The sequence below is a fragment of the Entelurus aequoreus genome, linkage group LG07 (assembly GCF_033978785.1).
Source record: "Entelurus aequoreus isolate RoL-2023_Sb linkage group LG07, RoL_Eaeq_v1.1, whole genome shotgun sequence".
In the NCBI taxonomy this organism is placed as follows: domain Eukaryota; kingdom Metazoa; phylum Chordata; class Actinopteri; order Syngnathiformes; family Syngnathidae; genus Entelurus; species Entelurus aequoreus.
Window position 1 is genome coordinate 6746615 of NC_084737.1, and position 18671 is coordinate 6765285.

At 40.5% G+C, this 18671-nt stretch overlaps 1 protein-coding gene across 1 annotated transcript in view; it reads left to right on the forward strand.

The window, feature by feature from the left end:
* LOC133653331 (probable phospholipid-transporting ATPase IIA) overlaps positions 1 to 18671 on the forward strand; it is a 130372-nt gene that overhangs the window by 77887 nt on the left and 33814 nt on the right. The window contains exons 19-21 of the mRNA XM_062052499.1: positions 4010 to 4108; positions 18224 to 18313; positions 18418 to 18562. Of these exons, the coding sequence (XP_061908483.1) occupies positions 4010 to 4108; positions 18224 to 18313; positions 18418 to 18562 (334 nt within the window). The remainder of the gene's footprint in view (positions 1 to 4009; positions 4109 to 18223; positions 18314 to 18417; positions 18563 to 18671) is intronic.

Genomic DNA, 18671 nt, shown 5'->3' on the forward strand with positions numbered 1-18671 from the left:
AAAGTAAAAAAAATGTTTTGGATTTTTTTTATATTTTTCTGATATTTATTTAAATTATGTAGTGTTTTTTTTTTAGAAATATAAAACATAATTAAAATAAAAAGCACATAAATAATAATAATAAAGCATAAAATGTATAATATTTGTTCATGTTTATATCATTCAGGGTTTTTTAAAATATTTGAAGTATACCCTTGTTTTAATAATTTTATTTAAAAAGTCAAAAAATATACTTTGGATTTTTGGATATTTTTCTGATATGTATTTAAATTATGTGTTGTTGTTTTTTACAAATATAAAAAGTAATTAAAATAAAAAGCACATAAATAATAATAATAAATTCCTGTTTATATCTTAAACAAAAATCATTCAGGGGTTTCTTAAAATAATATTTGAAATATGCCCTTGTTTTAGTGATTTTATTAAAAAAGTAAAAAAAACAAAAAGTTGGATATTTCCTTTAGCTTAAAAAAAACATTGCTACAAAAATGTTATTCTTCACAATATCTACTTTGGGATATAATAATATGTACACTGAACAACACTTTTGTTTTTGCTCCTGTTTTTCATGAGTTGAACTCAAAGATCTAAAACTTTTACTGTATACACAAAAGACCTATTCATCTCAAATATTGTTCACAAATCTGTCTAAATCTGTTTTAGTGAGCATTTCTTCCTTGCCAAGATAATCCATCCCACCTCACAGGTGTGGCAAATTAAGATGCTGATTAAACGGCATGATTATTGCAAGTGTGCCTTAGGCTGCCCACGATAAAAGGCCACGCTGAAATGTGCAGTTTTATCCCAAATCACAATGCCACTGATGTTGCAAATTTTGAGGTATTGTGCAGTCGGCATGCTGACTGCAGGAATGTCCACCAGAGCTGTTGCCCATGAATTGAACGTTCATTTATCTACCGTAAACCGTCTCCAAAGGCGTTTCAGAGAATTTGGCAGTACATCAAACCGGCCTCACAACCGCAGATTGATTGAAATGCAGGAAGTACAGGAATGATCGACTGAGACCAGCCACCCGGCGTGTTTGGGATGCTGTGGATCGGCGTACACAACAGCGTGTTCCAGTTCCTGCCAACATCCAGCAACTTGGCGCAGTCACTGAAGAGGAGTGGAGCAACATTCCACAGGCCACAATCAACACCCTGATCAACTCTATGGAGGAGATGTGAGGCAAATGGTGGTCACACCAGATACTGACTGACCCCAGACACCCAATAAAGCAAAACGGAACATTTCAGTGTGGCCTTTTATAGTGGGCAGCCTAAAGGCACACCTGTGTAATAATCATGCTGTTTAGTCAGCATCTTGATATGCCACACCTGTCAGGTGGGATGGATTATCTTGGCAAAGAGGAAGCGCTCACTAACACTGATTGAAACAGATTTGTGAACAATGTATGAGAGGATTTTTTTGTGTATATAATAAAAGTTTTAGATCTTTGAGTTCAACTCATGAAAATTGTGGGCAGAAACAAAAGTGTTGCGTTTATATTTTTGTTCAATATAATATAATGTACAATTCCTCACCACATCGTGCTTGGAAGTGTGCAGTTTCATTCTATCGCAAATTTAAAAAAATAAATAATTTCAAGCATATTTTGGATATTTTTGGCCTCAGTTGTGCATTTTTAAGCATAAGTAAACTAAACATGGCTAATTAATAAACTAAAAATATTACTACTACAATAGTATTGCCATACTTGCCAACCTTGAGACCTCTGATACCGGGAGGTGGGGGGGCGCGGTCGGGCGGGGGCGTGGTTAATAGGGGAGTATATTTACAGCTAGAAATCACCAACTCAAGTATTTCATATATATATATATATATATATATATGTATGAAATACTTGACTTTCAGTGAATTCTAGCTATATATATATATGTATATATATTTATTTTATTATACATATAAATAAAATAAATACTTGAATTTCAGTGTCCCGGGGGCTATCCAGTAGATGGCAGTATTGTCCTGTTTAACTTCTCCTCCGTTCATGACTCGGCCACTGTGTTCAATGGAGAAGTCTGTTATACAAAATGTACAGGCAACATACCCCTTCCCCTTCGAACTGTCCTGGATGAACTGAAATTCTTGTTTCCATTCGTTTTGGAACTTGCAAGCGTATTTCTTCATCTTGCTCGTCGACGGCGTCGCCATGTCTGTAACTTCCTCGTTCTTCTGCTTCGTCTCCTTGTTGTGTGCGCAGTTGTGCACTCTACTCTCTAAAAGCCGTAGATGTTATGACGTCATTGGGGAGGCAAGCTGTTTATATTGTGGGAAAGCGGACGTGAGAACAGGCTGTCCCCACTCAGGTCCGCATTGAGCTGGAGGGGGCGTGGCCTCCAGCTCCGGTTGAATACCGGGAGTTTGTCGGGAGAAAATTTCTGCCGGGAGGTTATCGGGAGAGGCGCTGAATACCGGGAGTCTCCCGCTAAAAACGGGAGGGTTGGCAAGTATGGTATTGCCCACAATATGACACCAAACCAATCAGAGCGTGCCGTTCAGTATCGTGGCCACTGATTGGCTGTACTGTATTGGATTAAAAGAGTTTTCAGGTTACTGTGTGTGTGTGTTGTTACATGTTTAGAAGGCTCTCATAATGTTAATAACGGCATTTAGACGGTGGTAGTCAATTTTTTTATGTGCTGAAAATATATCTATTGATAATTGCTAATTCCTACTTTGCAAAAAAAATTATTTACTACGATCAGGCTCCGGTAAATCATTTTTTAGTAGGAAATTAATAAGTAAATAAGCAAATGCTCCATATTGTGCCTCTATTCAATAACTGTCCTGTATAATTACTGAATGCGGGGTCCCAAAAGCAAATAACAGCTGGCGTCTATAATTAGCATCTAAACACAAATAGCATTAAACGCTGTGGCTGTAGGCAACCTCCGTATGTCATTTTTTAAAAATGAACTCCAGTATGATGAGTGGTCATGAAATGATTAACGTGGACCCCGACTTAAACTAGTTGAAAAAGTATTTGGGTGTTACCATTTAGTGGTCAATTGTACGGAATATGTACTGTACTGTGCAATCTACTAATAAAGTCAGCGTCCAGCAGCTTTATGTAGCTCTGCATGCGCTGTAAAATGTTGCTACCTTGCTGTTGATGGGAACTTTTTTATACTGTTGTTTACTATCAATTTTTCTGCGCTATTAATGCTGACCCAGCAGATTGGTTGTGTTGCTGCTCTGTTGTAAAATAGACTTTCCACTTTCTCATGCACTCCCAACCATTATTGAAGTACAGTGTTTCCCATAAACTGCCAAGATACCTGTGGCGGTGGGGGCGTGGCTATGGGCGTGGTCACCATGACATCATCGAGTAATTTGCATTATTTACTACAATGATAGGATTTTCTCTAAAAAGGCTCAAAAAATGTATACTTACTAATTAATAATAACAGTTTTGTTTTAAACGTCCATCCATCCATCCATTTTACAATATAATTACAACACTTTATGTACATATTTATATACAGATTTGAACAATAAGTTATTCACTGAAATATATTTATTAATTGTGGTTCTTACAAAAAATATATCTTATAAAATATAAAAGCTAAAATGTCTCTTAAAGCTCTGCCCCTTTAATTAGTGCATACTAAATAATTTAACTTTAGCCTACTACTACAACCATATTATTTACCAGCAACATAAAGTGAAACAGAGGCAGAGGTGTCCTGCCACAGTCAGTAACAAATAAACAGAAAACAGTAGTGGTCAAATACAAATAAGGCAACAAGAGAAGTATCCTACACTTCTCTTTTGTAAAGTAAATCTGAACAGCCTATATGGGCATCTACATCAACTATATGATTTGCCTGAGAAGCTGGACAGGACAAAAAAAAAAATATATATATATATTTTTTATTTTTTATTTGTGGCGGACGTAATTTTTTCGTGGCGGGCCGCCACAAATAAATGAATGTGTGGGAAACACTGAAGTAAAAAAAACAAAACAATGTTTGTTTTTGTGAAGGTGTGGATGCTAACAGGAGACAAGCTGGAAACGGCCACGTGCACTGCCAAGAACGCCCACCTGATCACCCGCAACCAGGACATCCACATCTTCAGACCCGTAAGTGCAGGTTGTCTTAGGGGGGAGGGAGGCGGGCCGGGGTTCATCCCAGGTCAGACGTCAACGCTCAGCGGGCCCCGTCAAGGTCCGTTAGCGAGCGCCACGGCTGCTTGTGTAAGCCCGGCCAGTATCTACAAAGCATCAATCACTCGCCACATCCAAGCCACTGTCAGACAGAACCAACTGAGGGAGAAAACCAGCAGAGTTCTCCCGCTGGGAGCACGCCGAGGCCTCCTTGCCTAATTTGTTTTGCAGCTTTCGGGCCTTTTCACGGTCCCCTCCGGCCACTCCGCCTGGCGCAGAGCCACCTCGGAGCGGGCCGGCCACTTCGGAAGGTAACAGTTTGCGTACGCTTACTGGAAGAGAATAACAATAGCTGGCACGCTTTGAAACCCGCGTCCCGGCGGACGCTGTAGGGAGTGCTGACTAGGCCCGCGACGCGCACATCTGGATTAGTTTCCTGGTCGCTACCAAAGTCCTGTTGTGCGCTGACGTCTAAGGACTCGCTGCTGGCGGATATTCTGGCCAGAGCGTAACTCTTCATGACAGATTGACTCTACGTGCTGTCAGGAGAGCTTTTTTTTTTTTGTTGTTGCTCTTTTTCTGTCTCAATTGGAAGCTGACACAGTTTCCTCGGTTAGCGCCGCCAAAGTCCTGTTTGTCAGGCTGTAAATTTCACATTGGAACTAAGACGCACTTTGCTTACGGGGGTTTTTCTGCACCAATTTAAATGCAAATGTTTTAAAATCTTTCATTTTTATTTGACATTTTAAAAGTTTTTAGAACATAAAGGAGAATGAACAAACGAAGAGCAGAGCACTCGATTGTGACATTGTCCAATTATTACTATCATCGTCATGTGATCCAAGAGTCTTTCACTTATCGCATATTATTGAACTCTGTGCATTTCAGACTTTTTTTAGTCCTTAATTTTGAACAAGTCATCCAGTGTCTGGAGTTCTGGATTAAACCACTTCCTTTTAATGGCTTTTTTACATGCTGCCATCAGAATCCAAATCAGAATACCTTTATTGTCATTGTATGGAAACAACGAAATTGGACAGCAATCCAGCTCAGTACTTTTAAAACAAACCTACACTACCGTTCAAAAGTTTGGGGTCACCCAAACAATTTTGTGGAATAGCCTTCATTTCTAAGAACAAGAATAGACTGTCGAGTTTCAGGTGAAAGTTCTCTTTTTCTGGCCATTTTGAGCGTTTAATTGACCCCACAAATGTGATGCTCCAGAAACTCAATCTGCTCAAAGGAAGGTCAGTTTTGTAGCTTCTGTAACGAGCTAAACTGTTTTCAGATGTGTGAACATGATTGCACAAGGGTTTTCTAATCATCAATTAGCCTTCTGAGCCAATGAGCAAACACATTGTACCATTAGAACACTGGAGTGATAGTTGCTGGAAATGGGCCTCTATACACTTATGTAGATATTGCACCAAAAACCAGACATTTGTAGCTAGAATAGTCATTTACCACATTAGCAATGTATAGAGTGTATTTCTTTAAAGTTAAGACTAGTTTAAAGTTATCTTCATTGAAAAGTACAGTGCTTTTCCTTCAAAAATAAGGACATTTCAATGTGACCCAAAACTTTTGAACGGTAGTGTACATAAAGTAGTCTTAAGACAACAACAATAATAAAACAATTTACAATTTAAAAACATAATAAAATGTTAAAAACATATTGCACAGCAGATCTATCAGAGGTAAGCAAGTAATAAAGTGGTGAGTGTTCAGGTAAGTGCAGAGTTTAGGGCAATAACAGCTGTAGGATAGAAACTGTTTTTCAGTCTATTTGTCCTTGCTTTGATGGTCCGAAAGCGCCTCTCTGAGGGCAAGAGTTCAAGCCAGTGGTGACCTCGGTGGGATGAGTCCCTGAGGATGCTGTTTGCTCTCCTGTTGCAGTGTCTCTTATACAGGTCCTCCAGAGATGTAAGAGGACATGCAGTGATCCTCTGGGCTGCGTTTATGACACCATCATGATCTTATTCAAATACTCATTAATTATGGGCCTGCTACAATGAAAGCAGCCCATATTATTATTCCTCATACTTCAACTTTTATAATTATAGTTCTGCACGTTTCTCTTACGCTTAATACGTGACAAACCGGCCAACAAACCCCCACATATGTTACATCGTCAGAAAGGTCTTGTTCGTGCCGACGGGGGTACTTTAAGTTGGAAAAATTTCGTGTTACCATGGCGAATAAACAGAAAAAAATAATGGCCAATTGAATGGGTACATACTATGGGTGTAACGGTACGTGTATTTGTATTGAACCGTTTCGGTACCGGGGTTTCGGTTCGGTTCGAAGGTGTACAGAACGAGTACACATGCTAACAGCGACTGGGCTAGGACAACATGTAAAAAGCCAAAGCTGGAAGACCCTCCCGCCTCGTCAAGATCTCCCGTTTGGGAACACTTTGGCTGTGCGATACAACAATGGAGGACGGAGGTTTGCCGACATTGTTCAGCAGCTGCTTCTGACAACACGTCAAACGTGTGTTGCACCTTTCCTGCTTCCGGCTCCCAGACCGTAGTTGAGGAGCGCACGGGAGACACTCCTCCAGGGCCCATGTATTCTCGGGGGCAACACCCTTCAGTGGGTCTCCACAGCTCCGGACTCCAGGGTAAATGACGAGTCCGGCGATTAGTTGCAAATCGTGGCTTTATTGAGGTCTTGCACACAGCCAATCCAACAAAACACTAGCCACTCCACTCACACACTTCCGCTCCCTCACCTCGCTCGCCCACACACTCACCTCACATGCTGTCACATATTAAAGGGCCACACACACACATACGCTACTCTCATAACACATGCTAACCCATTTGAAGCGTCACCACCGCATTCAAGCAGCCTCTCCTCGGCGAGTCAGGCAGGGCTAAAGCAATAGCAAATGTTTTTATAGCAGCAGATATACTGTAAGTCCATATTGCATTAAAAACTAGATTTTGACCCACTTCTATGGTGGAAGAACAATGAGCCCATATATCCTCTTACTGCCAAGTTAGCCAGGCTGGGGGGGGGAGAACAGTTAATCTGAGGCTGAGTTGACTTGAAACTGTTTAATGTTGCACTTTTTATATGTAGAAGAAAAGTTTTGTCATTTTATTTCATCTGAGCAACAACTTGAGGCAGTTTAATGTTGATTAACGTGGACCCCGACTTAAACAAGTTGAACAGCTTATTGGGGTGTTACCATTTAGTGGTCAATTGTACTGAATATGTACTGTACTGTGCAATCTACTAATAAAAGTCTTAATCAATCAATCAAAATAAGCACCTTATATGTAGAAAGATTTTGTTAAGAAACCATTCTGAGCCTTATCTTGTTTAGTTTTTATTTAAATATGTTGACCACATTAACCCTGGCAATGGACCCTGTGTGTATATGTATGGTATGCCATTGTTTACAAATTTGGTAAATAAATAACAAAAAAATTAATATTTTGTTGTTTTCTTACTGTACCGAAAATGAACTGAACCGTGACCTCTAAAGCGAGGTACGTACCGAACCGAAATTTTTGTGTACCGTTACACCCCTAGTACATACCCTTTTAATGGACGATTGCTTTGAGACAAACGCCAAAAAGACCTTTATAATAGTGGATATTGCCAGCAGAACGCTCCAAACGACGAGATTACTACCTCTTGTAGCTCAGCCATTCTTTCAGGAAGCTTGGTGCTTAACGTCTCATTTTGTTCACACACTTGTCTACTTTAACCCTGGCTAAAAAGTTTTGACGTCCGATATTTGGTTTTGGCTGGATGGCCGTCGGAGTGAGGCGAGCACCATCGGCCTTCCTCCATTAAAGCAAATGGCGTCCACTCTAATTTACTAGAGCGTGGAAGCCCCGACAATGTGCTTTTTTTTGGTGAACAACCTGTCCTCATGGCCACATCTTTTGTCTCACTGTCATGTGTTTCGGTGAAAACGTTGACACATGTCCTCTGTCAAAAAATGTCACTTTTATGGAGGTCATGTGTCCAAACTAGGCTTCTGTTATCCCTCAAATCCAAGAAAGTCAGCTTAAAGGCCTACTGAAATGACATTTTCTTATTTAAACGGGGATACCAGGTCCATTCTATGTGACATACTTGATCATTTCGCGATATTGCCTTATTTTTGCTGAAAGGATTTAGTAGAGAACATCGACGATGAAGTTTGCAACTTTTGGTCGCTGATAAAAAAGCCTTGCCTGTACCGGAAGTAGCGTGACATCACAGGTTGTGGAGCTCCTCACATCTGCACATTGTTTACAATCATTCCCACCAGCAGCAAGAGAGATTCGGACCGAGAAAGCGACGATTACCCCATTAATTTGAGCGAGGATGAAAGATTTGTGGATGAGGAAAGTGAGAGTGAAGGATTAGAGTGCAGTGCAGGACGCCAGGATGTATCTTTTTTCATTCTGACCGTAACTCAGGTACAAGGGCTCATTGGATTCCACACTCTCTCCTTTTTCTATTGTGGATCACGGATTTGTATTTTAAACCACCTCGGATACTACATCCTCTTGAAAATGAGAGTCGAGAACGCGAAATGGACATTCACATTGACTTTTATCTCCTCGACAATACATCGGCGAAACACTTTAGCTACGGAGCAAACGTGATAGCATCGTGCTTAAAGGCCTACTGACATGAATTTTTTTAATTTAAACGGGGATAGCAGGTCCATCCTATGTGTCATACTTGATCATTTCGCGATATTGCCATATTTTTGCTGAAAGGATTTAGTAGAGAAAATCGACGATAAAGTTCGCAACTTTTGCTCGCTGATAAAAAAAACCTTGCCCCTACCGGAAGTAGCGTGACGTCACAAGCGGTAGTGCTGCTCACAATTCCCCGTTGTTTACAATGGAGCGAGAGATATTCGGAGCGAGAAAGCGACGATTACCCCATTAATTTGAGCGAGGATGAAAGATTCGTGGATGAGGAACGTTAGAGTGACGGACTAGAATGCAGTTCAAGAGATATCTTTTTTCGCTCTGACCGTAACTTAGGTACAAGCTGGCTCATTGGAATCCACACTCTCTCCTTTTTCTATTGTGGATCACGGATTTGTATTTTAAACTACCTCGGATACTATATCCTCTTGAAAATGAGAGTCGAGAATGCGAAATGGACATTCACAGTGACTTTTATCTCCACGACAATACATCGACGAAGCTCTTTAGCATGAGCTAACGTGATAGCATCTGTCTCAAATGCAGATAGAAACAAAATAAATAAATCCCTGAATGGAAGGATAGACAGAAGATCAACAATACTATTATCAGGAGACACCTAACCAAACACTGGACATGTAAATACACGGTTAATGCTGTGCCGCCTGTCGAAGCCTGGCAATGCTGTTGCTAACGACGCTAACTTAGCAACGGGACCTCGTCAGAGCTATGATAAAAACATTAGCGCTCCACCTACGCCAGCCAGCCCTCATCTGCTCATCAACACCCGTGCTCACCTGCGTTCCAGCGATCAACGATGCGGTCGGCGGCCCGGAGACGTAGGAAGTGAAGGTGAGGTCGCCGGCGCTAGCGTCTGCTATCCAACAAAGTCCTCCTTGTTGTGTTGCTGCAGCCAGCCGCTAATACACCGATCCCACCTACAACGTTCTTCTTTGCAGCCTCCATTGTTCATTAAACAAATTGCAAAAGATTCACCAACACAGATGTCCAGAATACTGTGGAATTTGTCGAAGAAAACAGCTCTGTGTATTGTGTCCAATAGGGTCCAAACACTTCCGTGGACCTTGCGACGTCACACGGATACGTCATCCTCCAAAGGCGTTTTGAACCGGAAGTTCCCCGGGAAATTTAAAATGTCACTTTATAAGTTAACCCGGCCGTATTGGCATGTGTTGCAATGTTAAGATTACATCATTGATATATAAACTATCAGACTGCGTGGTCGGTAGTAGTGGCTTTCAGTAGGCCTTTAACTGCAGATAGAAACAGAAGAAATAAGCCCCTGACTGGAAGGATAGACGGAAGATCAACAATACTACTATTACTTCTACTATCAGGAGACACCGAACCAAACCCTGGACCTGTAACTACACGGTTAATGCTGTCCCGCCTGGCGAAGCCTAGCAATGCTGCTGCTAATGACGCCATTGAAGCTAACTTAGCTACGGGACCTCACAGAGCTACGCTAAAAACATTAGCTCTCCACCTACGCCAGCCCTCATCTGCTCATCAACACCCGTGCTCACCTGCGTTCCAGCGATCGACGGCGCGACGGAGGACTTCACCACGATCATCTGTGCTGTCGGCGGCTAGCGTCGGCTAGCGCGTCTGCTATCCAACTCAAAGTCCTCCTGGTTGTGTTGCTGTAGCCAGCCGCTAATACACCGATCCCACCTACAGCTTTCTTCTTTGCTGTCTCCATTGTTTATTAAACAAATTGCAAAATATTCACCAACACAGATGTCCAGAATACTGTGGAATCTTGCGATGAAAACAGACGACTTAAGCTGGCCACCGTGCTGTTCCAAAATGTCTGCTACAATCCGTGACGTCACGCGCAAACGTCATCATACAGAGACGTTTTCAGCCGGATATTTCCCGGGAAATTTAAAATTGCACTTTATAACCGGCGGTATTGGCATGTGTTGCGATGTTAAGATTTCATCATTGATATATAAACTATCAGACTGTGTGGTCGGTAGTAGTGGCTTTCAATAGGCCTTTGACTCCAATGTTAGATGTTAGCGCGAAAAAACACAGCAATTCTTATTTTCCTACTCGCTGTAACTCGGCCATTTCTCCACTTATCAGAAATCTGCTATATTTGATTGAGGTAATACATGCTATCAGCTCACAAGATAATTATATGACGGTCGGCATCCCAGCGAGAGTGGAAATATTACAGTAAATGTTTGTTTTGTTCTGGTTCTTTTGTGTGTTTAGCACCTAGCAATGCTGCGGATGCTATCGTGTCGCAATGAAACTGCATCCATCACTTGGCTTCTAAAACGTAATGCTCATCCTTCTTGTGTTCGGGCTCAAAAATATAAGGTCCTGGATCAGAATTTTCCCCAAAGTAATTGTTGCTGGCTCTCACAAATTGTTGTTGATGGGGAAGTGATCTGTGGTTCCTAGCGCGACGTCACACGATCACGTGACTGGCTTCCTCATTAACTCTCAAAATGGCTAAGGAATCTCTGTGAGATTGATACTATTTTGATCATATCTATTTACAGGCCTCAAATTTTAACTTTTTAAGGTCAAGGCAAGTGTTACCTTAAAGGAAGGCTCATATTTTTGGGCACCAAGGCAAGTTGGAAGGGCACCAAGGCAAACATTATTTTCTTTCCAGGCAGGGGCTCCAAAGCATGCATGTCGTGGTGAAAAGTTGACATACACTTGTAAAGAACATAATGTCATGGCTGTCTTGAGTTTCCAATTATTTCTACAACTCTTTGTTTTTTTTGTGATAGAGTGGTTGGAGCACATACTTGTTGGTCACAAAAAACATTCATGAAGTTTGCTTCTTTTATGAATTCATTATGGGTCTACTGAAAATGTGAGCAAATGTGCTGGGTCAAAAGTATACATACAGCAATGTTAATATTTGCTTACATGTCCCTTGGCAAGTTTCACTGCAATAAGGCGCTTTTGGTAGCCATCCACAAGCTTCTGCTGGTTGAATTGTCCACACGTTTAAGTCAGGACTTTGGGAAGGCCATTCTAAAACCTTCATTCTAGCCTGATTTAGCCATTCCTTTACCACTGTTGACGTGTGTTTGGGGTCATTGTCCTGTTAGAACACCCAACCGCGCCCAAGACCCAACCTTCGGGCTGATGATTTTAGCTTGTCCTGAAGAATTTGGAGGTAATTCTCCTTTTTCATTGTCCCATTTAAAGCACCAGTTCAATTGGCAGCAAAACAGGCCCAGAGCATAATACTACCACCACCATTCTTGGCGGTAGGAATGGTGTTCCGGGGATTAAAGGCCTCAACTTTTCTCCTCAAAACATATTGCTGGGTATTGTGGCCAAACAGCTCAATTTTTGTTTCATCTGACCACATAACTTACCTCCAGAAGGTCTTATCTTTGTCCATGTGATGTCAGAACAATAATTCAGCTGTTTGGCCACAATAGAGGCTTTGCAGCTGACGTCATCAGCCACGCCCATTAGCTTGGCGGCCATCTTGCCGGTCACCAGTTCAGTGCCGGTCAACAACTCACACACGCTTTCTTGTTAGATCTGCTGCTATTTGAGCTTGGAAATGCCGGAAACCTGCTGCGCTGTTTGAGGTAGCAGTAGACGAGGCGATAAACCAAATCTTAGCTTCTATAGATTCCCGGCAAACATCAAAAAACGCGATAAATGGATCGCGGCGATTTGTCGTGAAAGATGGAAACCTACGATTTACACAAGGATATGCAATGAACACTTCATATCAGGTATGTAAACAAACTATAACAGTAGGCTCTTCTGTGTGTGCTTTTTCCTTACCTTGGTCATGAGAAGAAATCGATTCTTGTTTGGAATCTGCCATATCAGCCCATCATGCACAAAACCTGCTGTAAAATACTTGTAGGCATCCAGACTCTTGTATGCCTTAAGGTCCTTTCCAGTGTACGGAGATGGTGAATCGACGAGGTAATTATAAATGTCTGGATATGAGAGATCAGGCAGGTCGGCTGTTGCAAAATGCTCAGGTGATTTTAGCATGCTTCTCGGTAAAAGGTACGGATCCGTTGTGCCAACAAGGTTCAACTTCTCTCGGTAACGTTTCTTGGACTCTTCATCCAAATGCACAACTTCATTGGATAGCAAATCAGCAATAATTCGGATGAAATCGGTGAAAATGTAGCGCAGAAATCAAACTGAATCTGTACGAACACGTAGGAACGAGCTGACCGGTTGACCGGCAAGATGGCGGCATAACACAAAGTCACGTGATAAAATCACGTGACTGCAAAGCTGTCAAGCATGGTGGTGGTAGTATTATGCTCTGGGCCTGTTTTGCTGCCAATGGAACTGGTGCTTTACAGAGAGTTAATGGGACAATAAAAAAGGAGGATTACCTCCAAATTGTTCAGGACAAGCTAAAATCATCAGCCCAGAGGTTGGGTCTTGGGCGCAGTTGGGTGTTCCAACAGGACAATGACCCCAAACACACCTCAAAAGTGGTAAAGGAATGGCTAAATCAGGTTAGAATGAAGGTTTTAGAATGGCTTTCCCAAAGTCCTGACTTAAACGTGTGGACAATGCTGAAGAAACAAGTCCATGTCAGAAAACCAACAAATTTAGCTGAACTACACCAATTTTGTCAAGAGGAGTGGTCAAAAATTCAAGCAGAAGCTTGTGGATGGCTACCAAAAGGGCCTTATTGCAGTGAAACTTGCCAAGGGACATGTAAGCAAATATTAACATTGCTGTATGTATACTTTTGACCCAGCACATTTGCTCACATTTTCAGTAGACCCATAATACATTCATAAAAGAAGCAAACTTCATGAATGTTTTTTGTGACCAACAAGTATGTGCTCCAATCACTCTATCACAAAAAAATAAGAGTTGTGGAAATGATTGGAAACTCAAGACAGCCATGACATTATGTTCTTTACAAGTGTATGTAAACTTTTGACAACGACTGTACATATTTATACAGTCATGGGCAAAAATATTGGCATTTCTGTGAGATAAAGCACCACTTCTCCCAGAAAATTGTTGAAATTACAAATGCTTATTTATGCTTAATTGTTTTTTGTTTTTTTTTGCAAAAAAAAAAGAGCCAAATCTGATATTATTTCACACAGAACTCCAAAAATGGACCAGACAAAATGATTCGCACCTTTTCAAAATTGTAAGAAATGGTTGTATTCTCCCTTAGAGATAGGGTGAGAAGATTGGTCACCGGAGAGAGACTCGGAGTAGAGCCGCTGCTCCTTCGCTTGGAAAGGAGCCAGCTTAGGTGGTTCGGGCATCTCTTGCGGATGCCTCACGAGCGTCTCCATAGGGAGGTCCTCAATGCACGTCCCACTGGGAGGAGACCCCGCAGCAGGCCAAAGACCAGATGGGGGGAATTACATCTCCTCTCTGGCCTGGGAACGCTTCGGGATTCCCCAGGAGGAAGTTGCTCATGTTGCTCTGGAGAGGGAAGTCTGGGGGTCTCTGCTAGAGCTGTTGTCCCCGCGACCTGATTCCGGATAAGCGTTTGAAGATGGATGGATGGTTGTATTCTCAGCATGTGATGCTCCTTTAATTTGCTCCAGTTAAAATGGAGAAAAGTTGACTCAACCTTTGTGTTGTGTGTACCACACTGAGCACGGAGAAAAGAAAGAAGAGCAAAGAACTCTCAGAAGATTTGAAAACCAAGATTGTGGAAAAGCATGGACAATCTCAAGTCCATCTCCAGAGATCTAAATGTTTCTGTGTTTACTGTGCGCAATGTCATCAAGAAGTTTAAAGCCTGTGGCACTGTAGCTAAAAAATTGATGAAAGAACGCAACGAAGGATTGTTAGAATTATGGAAGCCTGAGGAAGCCAAAATCCTTCTGGGAGAACATCCTGTGGACATATGAGACTAGAGTAGAGCTTTTTGGTGAAGCACATCATCACACTGTTTACGGAAAGAAAAGAACACCATCCATACAGTCAAACATGGTGGAGGTTCACGGATGTTTTGTGGTTGCTTTGCTGCTTCTGGTACCGGATGCCTTGACTGTGTGCTCGGCATCATGAAATCTGAGGATTACCAAATAATGTTGGGGCATAATGTATGGCCCAGTGTCAGAAAGCTGGGTCTCCGTCAGAGGTCATGGGTCTTCCAGCAGCACAAGGACCCGAAGCATACTTTAAAAAGCAGACACAAATGGCTTACGACAAAGCGCTGGAGAGTTCTGAAGTGGCCATCAATGAGTCCAGATCTAAATCCAATAGAACATCTGTGGAGAGATTTACAAACAGCAGTTGGGAGAAGGCACCCTTCAAATCTGAGAGACCTGAAGCAGTTTGCAAAAGAAGAGTGGTCCAAAATTCCAGTAGCAAGGTGTAAGAAACTCATTAATGGTTACAGGAAGCCATTGATTTCAATTATTTTTTTCGAAAGAATGTGCTACCAAATATTAAGTTGAGGGTGCCAATAATTTTGTCCGGTCCATTTATATATATATATATATATATATATATATATATATATATATATATATATATATATATATATATATATATATATATATATATATATATATATATATATATATACCAGTGGGGCAAAAAAGTATTTAGTCAGCCACCCATTGACAATCAATGGGTGGCTGACTAAATACTTTTTTGCCCCACTGTATATATATATATATATATATATATATATATATATATATATATATATATATATATATATATATATTTATTTATTTTTTGTTTTTAATTCAGTCATTGGTGGAGCTAGGGATAATATTTGATTATTGTTTTTAATATTGCTTTTAATACTGTTTTTAATATTGTTGTGCAGCACTTTGGAAACATTTTTGTTGTTTAAATGTGCTATATAAATAAAGTGGATTGGATATATATATATATATATATATATATATATATGTATATATATATGTATATATATATATATATATATATATATGTATATATATATATATATATATATATATATATATATATATATATATATATGTATATATACGTGTATATATATATATATATATATACATATATATATATATATATATATATATATATATATATATATATATATATAAATATGTATATATATATATATATAAATATGTACCGTAATTTCCGGACTATAAGCCGCACCTGACTATAAGCCGCACCAGCTAAATTTAGGGGAAAATACAGATTGCTCCATATATAAGCCGCACCCGACTATAAGCCGCAGGGTTTTGATGTGTAATTACCGTAGTATATAGGGGTTCCTGCTACCACGGAGGGGATTGTCGGGACAGAGATGACTGTTTGGGAACGCAAAGCGTCCCATTTATTAACAATAAATCTTTCAATCATTCAATCAAACTTTCACATCTTTGACATGGCGAACAGCATTCGTGCAGAGTACAAATAATACAACGGTGCAAAGTAATACAAAGTGCTCGCCTGTACGTTATCAAAATAACCAGCCTACCGGTATATGAAAAGTCAGTCTTTAATCATTGTGTCATCGTCTTCCTCCTGCGTACTAAAACCACCGAAATCCTCTTCGTCTGTGTCGGAGAAGAACAGGCCGTAAATAAGCCGCACCCTTGTATAAGCCGCAGGGACCAGAACGAGGGGAAAAAGTAGCGGCTTATAGTCCAGAAATTACGGTATATATATATATATATATAAATATGTATATATATACATGTATATATATATCAATCAATCAATCAATCAATGTTTATTTATATAGTCCTAAATCACAAGTGTCTCAAAGGGCTGTACAAGCCACAACGACATCCTCTGTACAGAGCCCACATACGGGCAAGGAAAACTCACCCCAGTGGGACGTCAATGTGAATGACTATGAGAAACCTTGGAGAGGACCGCATATGTGGGTAACCCCCCCCCTCTAGGGGAGACCGAAAGCAATGGATGTCGAGTGGGTCTGACATAATATTGTGAAAGTCCAACACATCAGCGAAAGTCCAGTCCATAGTGGGGCCAGCAGGAACCATCCCGAGTGGAGACGAGTCAGCAGCGTAGAGATGTCCCCATCTGATGGACAGGCTAGCGGTCCACCCCGGGTTTGGAGCAGAGTAGAAAAGAAAAGAAAAGAAACGGCAGATCAACTGGTCTAAAAAGGGAGTCTATTTAAAGGCTAGAGTATACAAATGAGTTTTAAGATGAGACTTAAATGCTTCTACTGAGGTAGCATCTCTAACTGTTACCGGGAGGGCATTCCATAGTATTGGAGCCCGAATAGAAAACGCTCTATAGCCCGCAGACTTTTTTTGGGCTCTGGGAATCACTAATAAGCCGGAGTTCTTTGAATGCAGATTTCTTGCCGGGACATATGGTACAATACAATCGTCAAGATAGGCAGGAGCTTGACCATGTAGTATTTTATACGTAAGTAGTAAAACCTTAAAGTCGCATCTTAGGTGCACAGGAAGCCAGTGCAAGTGAGCCAGTATAGGCGTAATATGATCAAACTTTCTTGTTTTTGTCAAAAGTCTAGCAGCCGCATTTTGTACCATCTGTAATCTTTTAATGCTAGACATAGGGAGGCCCGAAAATAAAACGTTACAGTAATCAAGACGAGATGTAACATATATATATATATATATATATATATATATATATATATATATATATATATATATATATATATATAGTATATATATATATATATATATATATATATATATATATATATATATATTAGTGATGTCTGATAATTTTGGACTGACAATTATCTGCGGCTTTTCACACACACAAGTGAATGCAAGGCATACTTGGTCAACAGCCATACAAGTCACACTGAGGGTGGCCGTATAAACAACTTTAACACTGTTACAAATATGCACCACACTGTGAACCCACACCAAACAAGAATGACAAACACATTTCGGGAGAACATCCGCACCGTAACACAACATAAACACAACAGAACAAATACCCAGAACACCTTGCAGCACTAACTCTTCCGGGACGCTACAATATACACCGCCCCGTATCGGTTGATATCGGAATCGGTAATTAAAAGTTGAACAATATCGGAATATCGGATATGGGCAAAAAAGCCATTATCGGACATCTCTAATATATATATATATATTTTATGTATATTATATTTTTTGTAATATATTATATTAATGAATTACTATTCTTCTTTAATTATTTATTTTATTCTATTAATATATTTAATTAAAGCAATTAACATTATTGTATTTATATTTTAATAATTATTCAGAATTTTTTTATTTTATTGTTTTCGTACAAACCATCCTTGGTTTTCCAAGCACTTTTACCATGTTGGGGCAAAGACCCTCTTTTTATTGAGCTAAAAGTGGGGTAGTACAATGCGGTACAATATTATTCCAATATGTTTCCAACAATACCAATTCTATAATGACACATTGATAATAATTTGCGCTTTTGCTGATGTGGTCAACAGGTGACCACGCGAGGAGAAGCCCACCTGGAGCTCAACGCCTTCAGGAGGAAACACGACTGCGCCCTGGTGATATCGGGGGACTCGCTGGAGGTGAAGTGGCAACACTCTTGTATTAATCAAATGACAACTTTTCAAAATGTCACGGAATTACAAATGTATCTACGAAGCGTTGCTCACCTTGCATCTACCTGCAGGTTTGCCTCAAGTACTACGAGTACGAGTTCATGGAGCTGGCGTGCCAGTGTCCCGCCGTGGTCTGCTGCCGCTGCGCCCCCACCCAGAAGGCGCAGATCATCCGGCTGCTGCAGGAGCGCACGGGCAAGCTCACCTGTGCTGTCGGTGAGAAATGAAGCGCTTTCTTATCTGTTTTGTGGTAGAATAGAATAGAGTTTTATTGTCATTATTACAGTGAACAGGTTCAAAGAACAACGAAATTGGAGCAGATCCC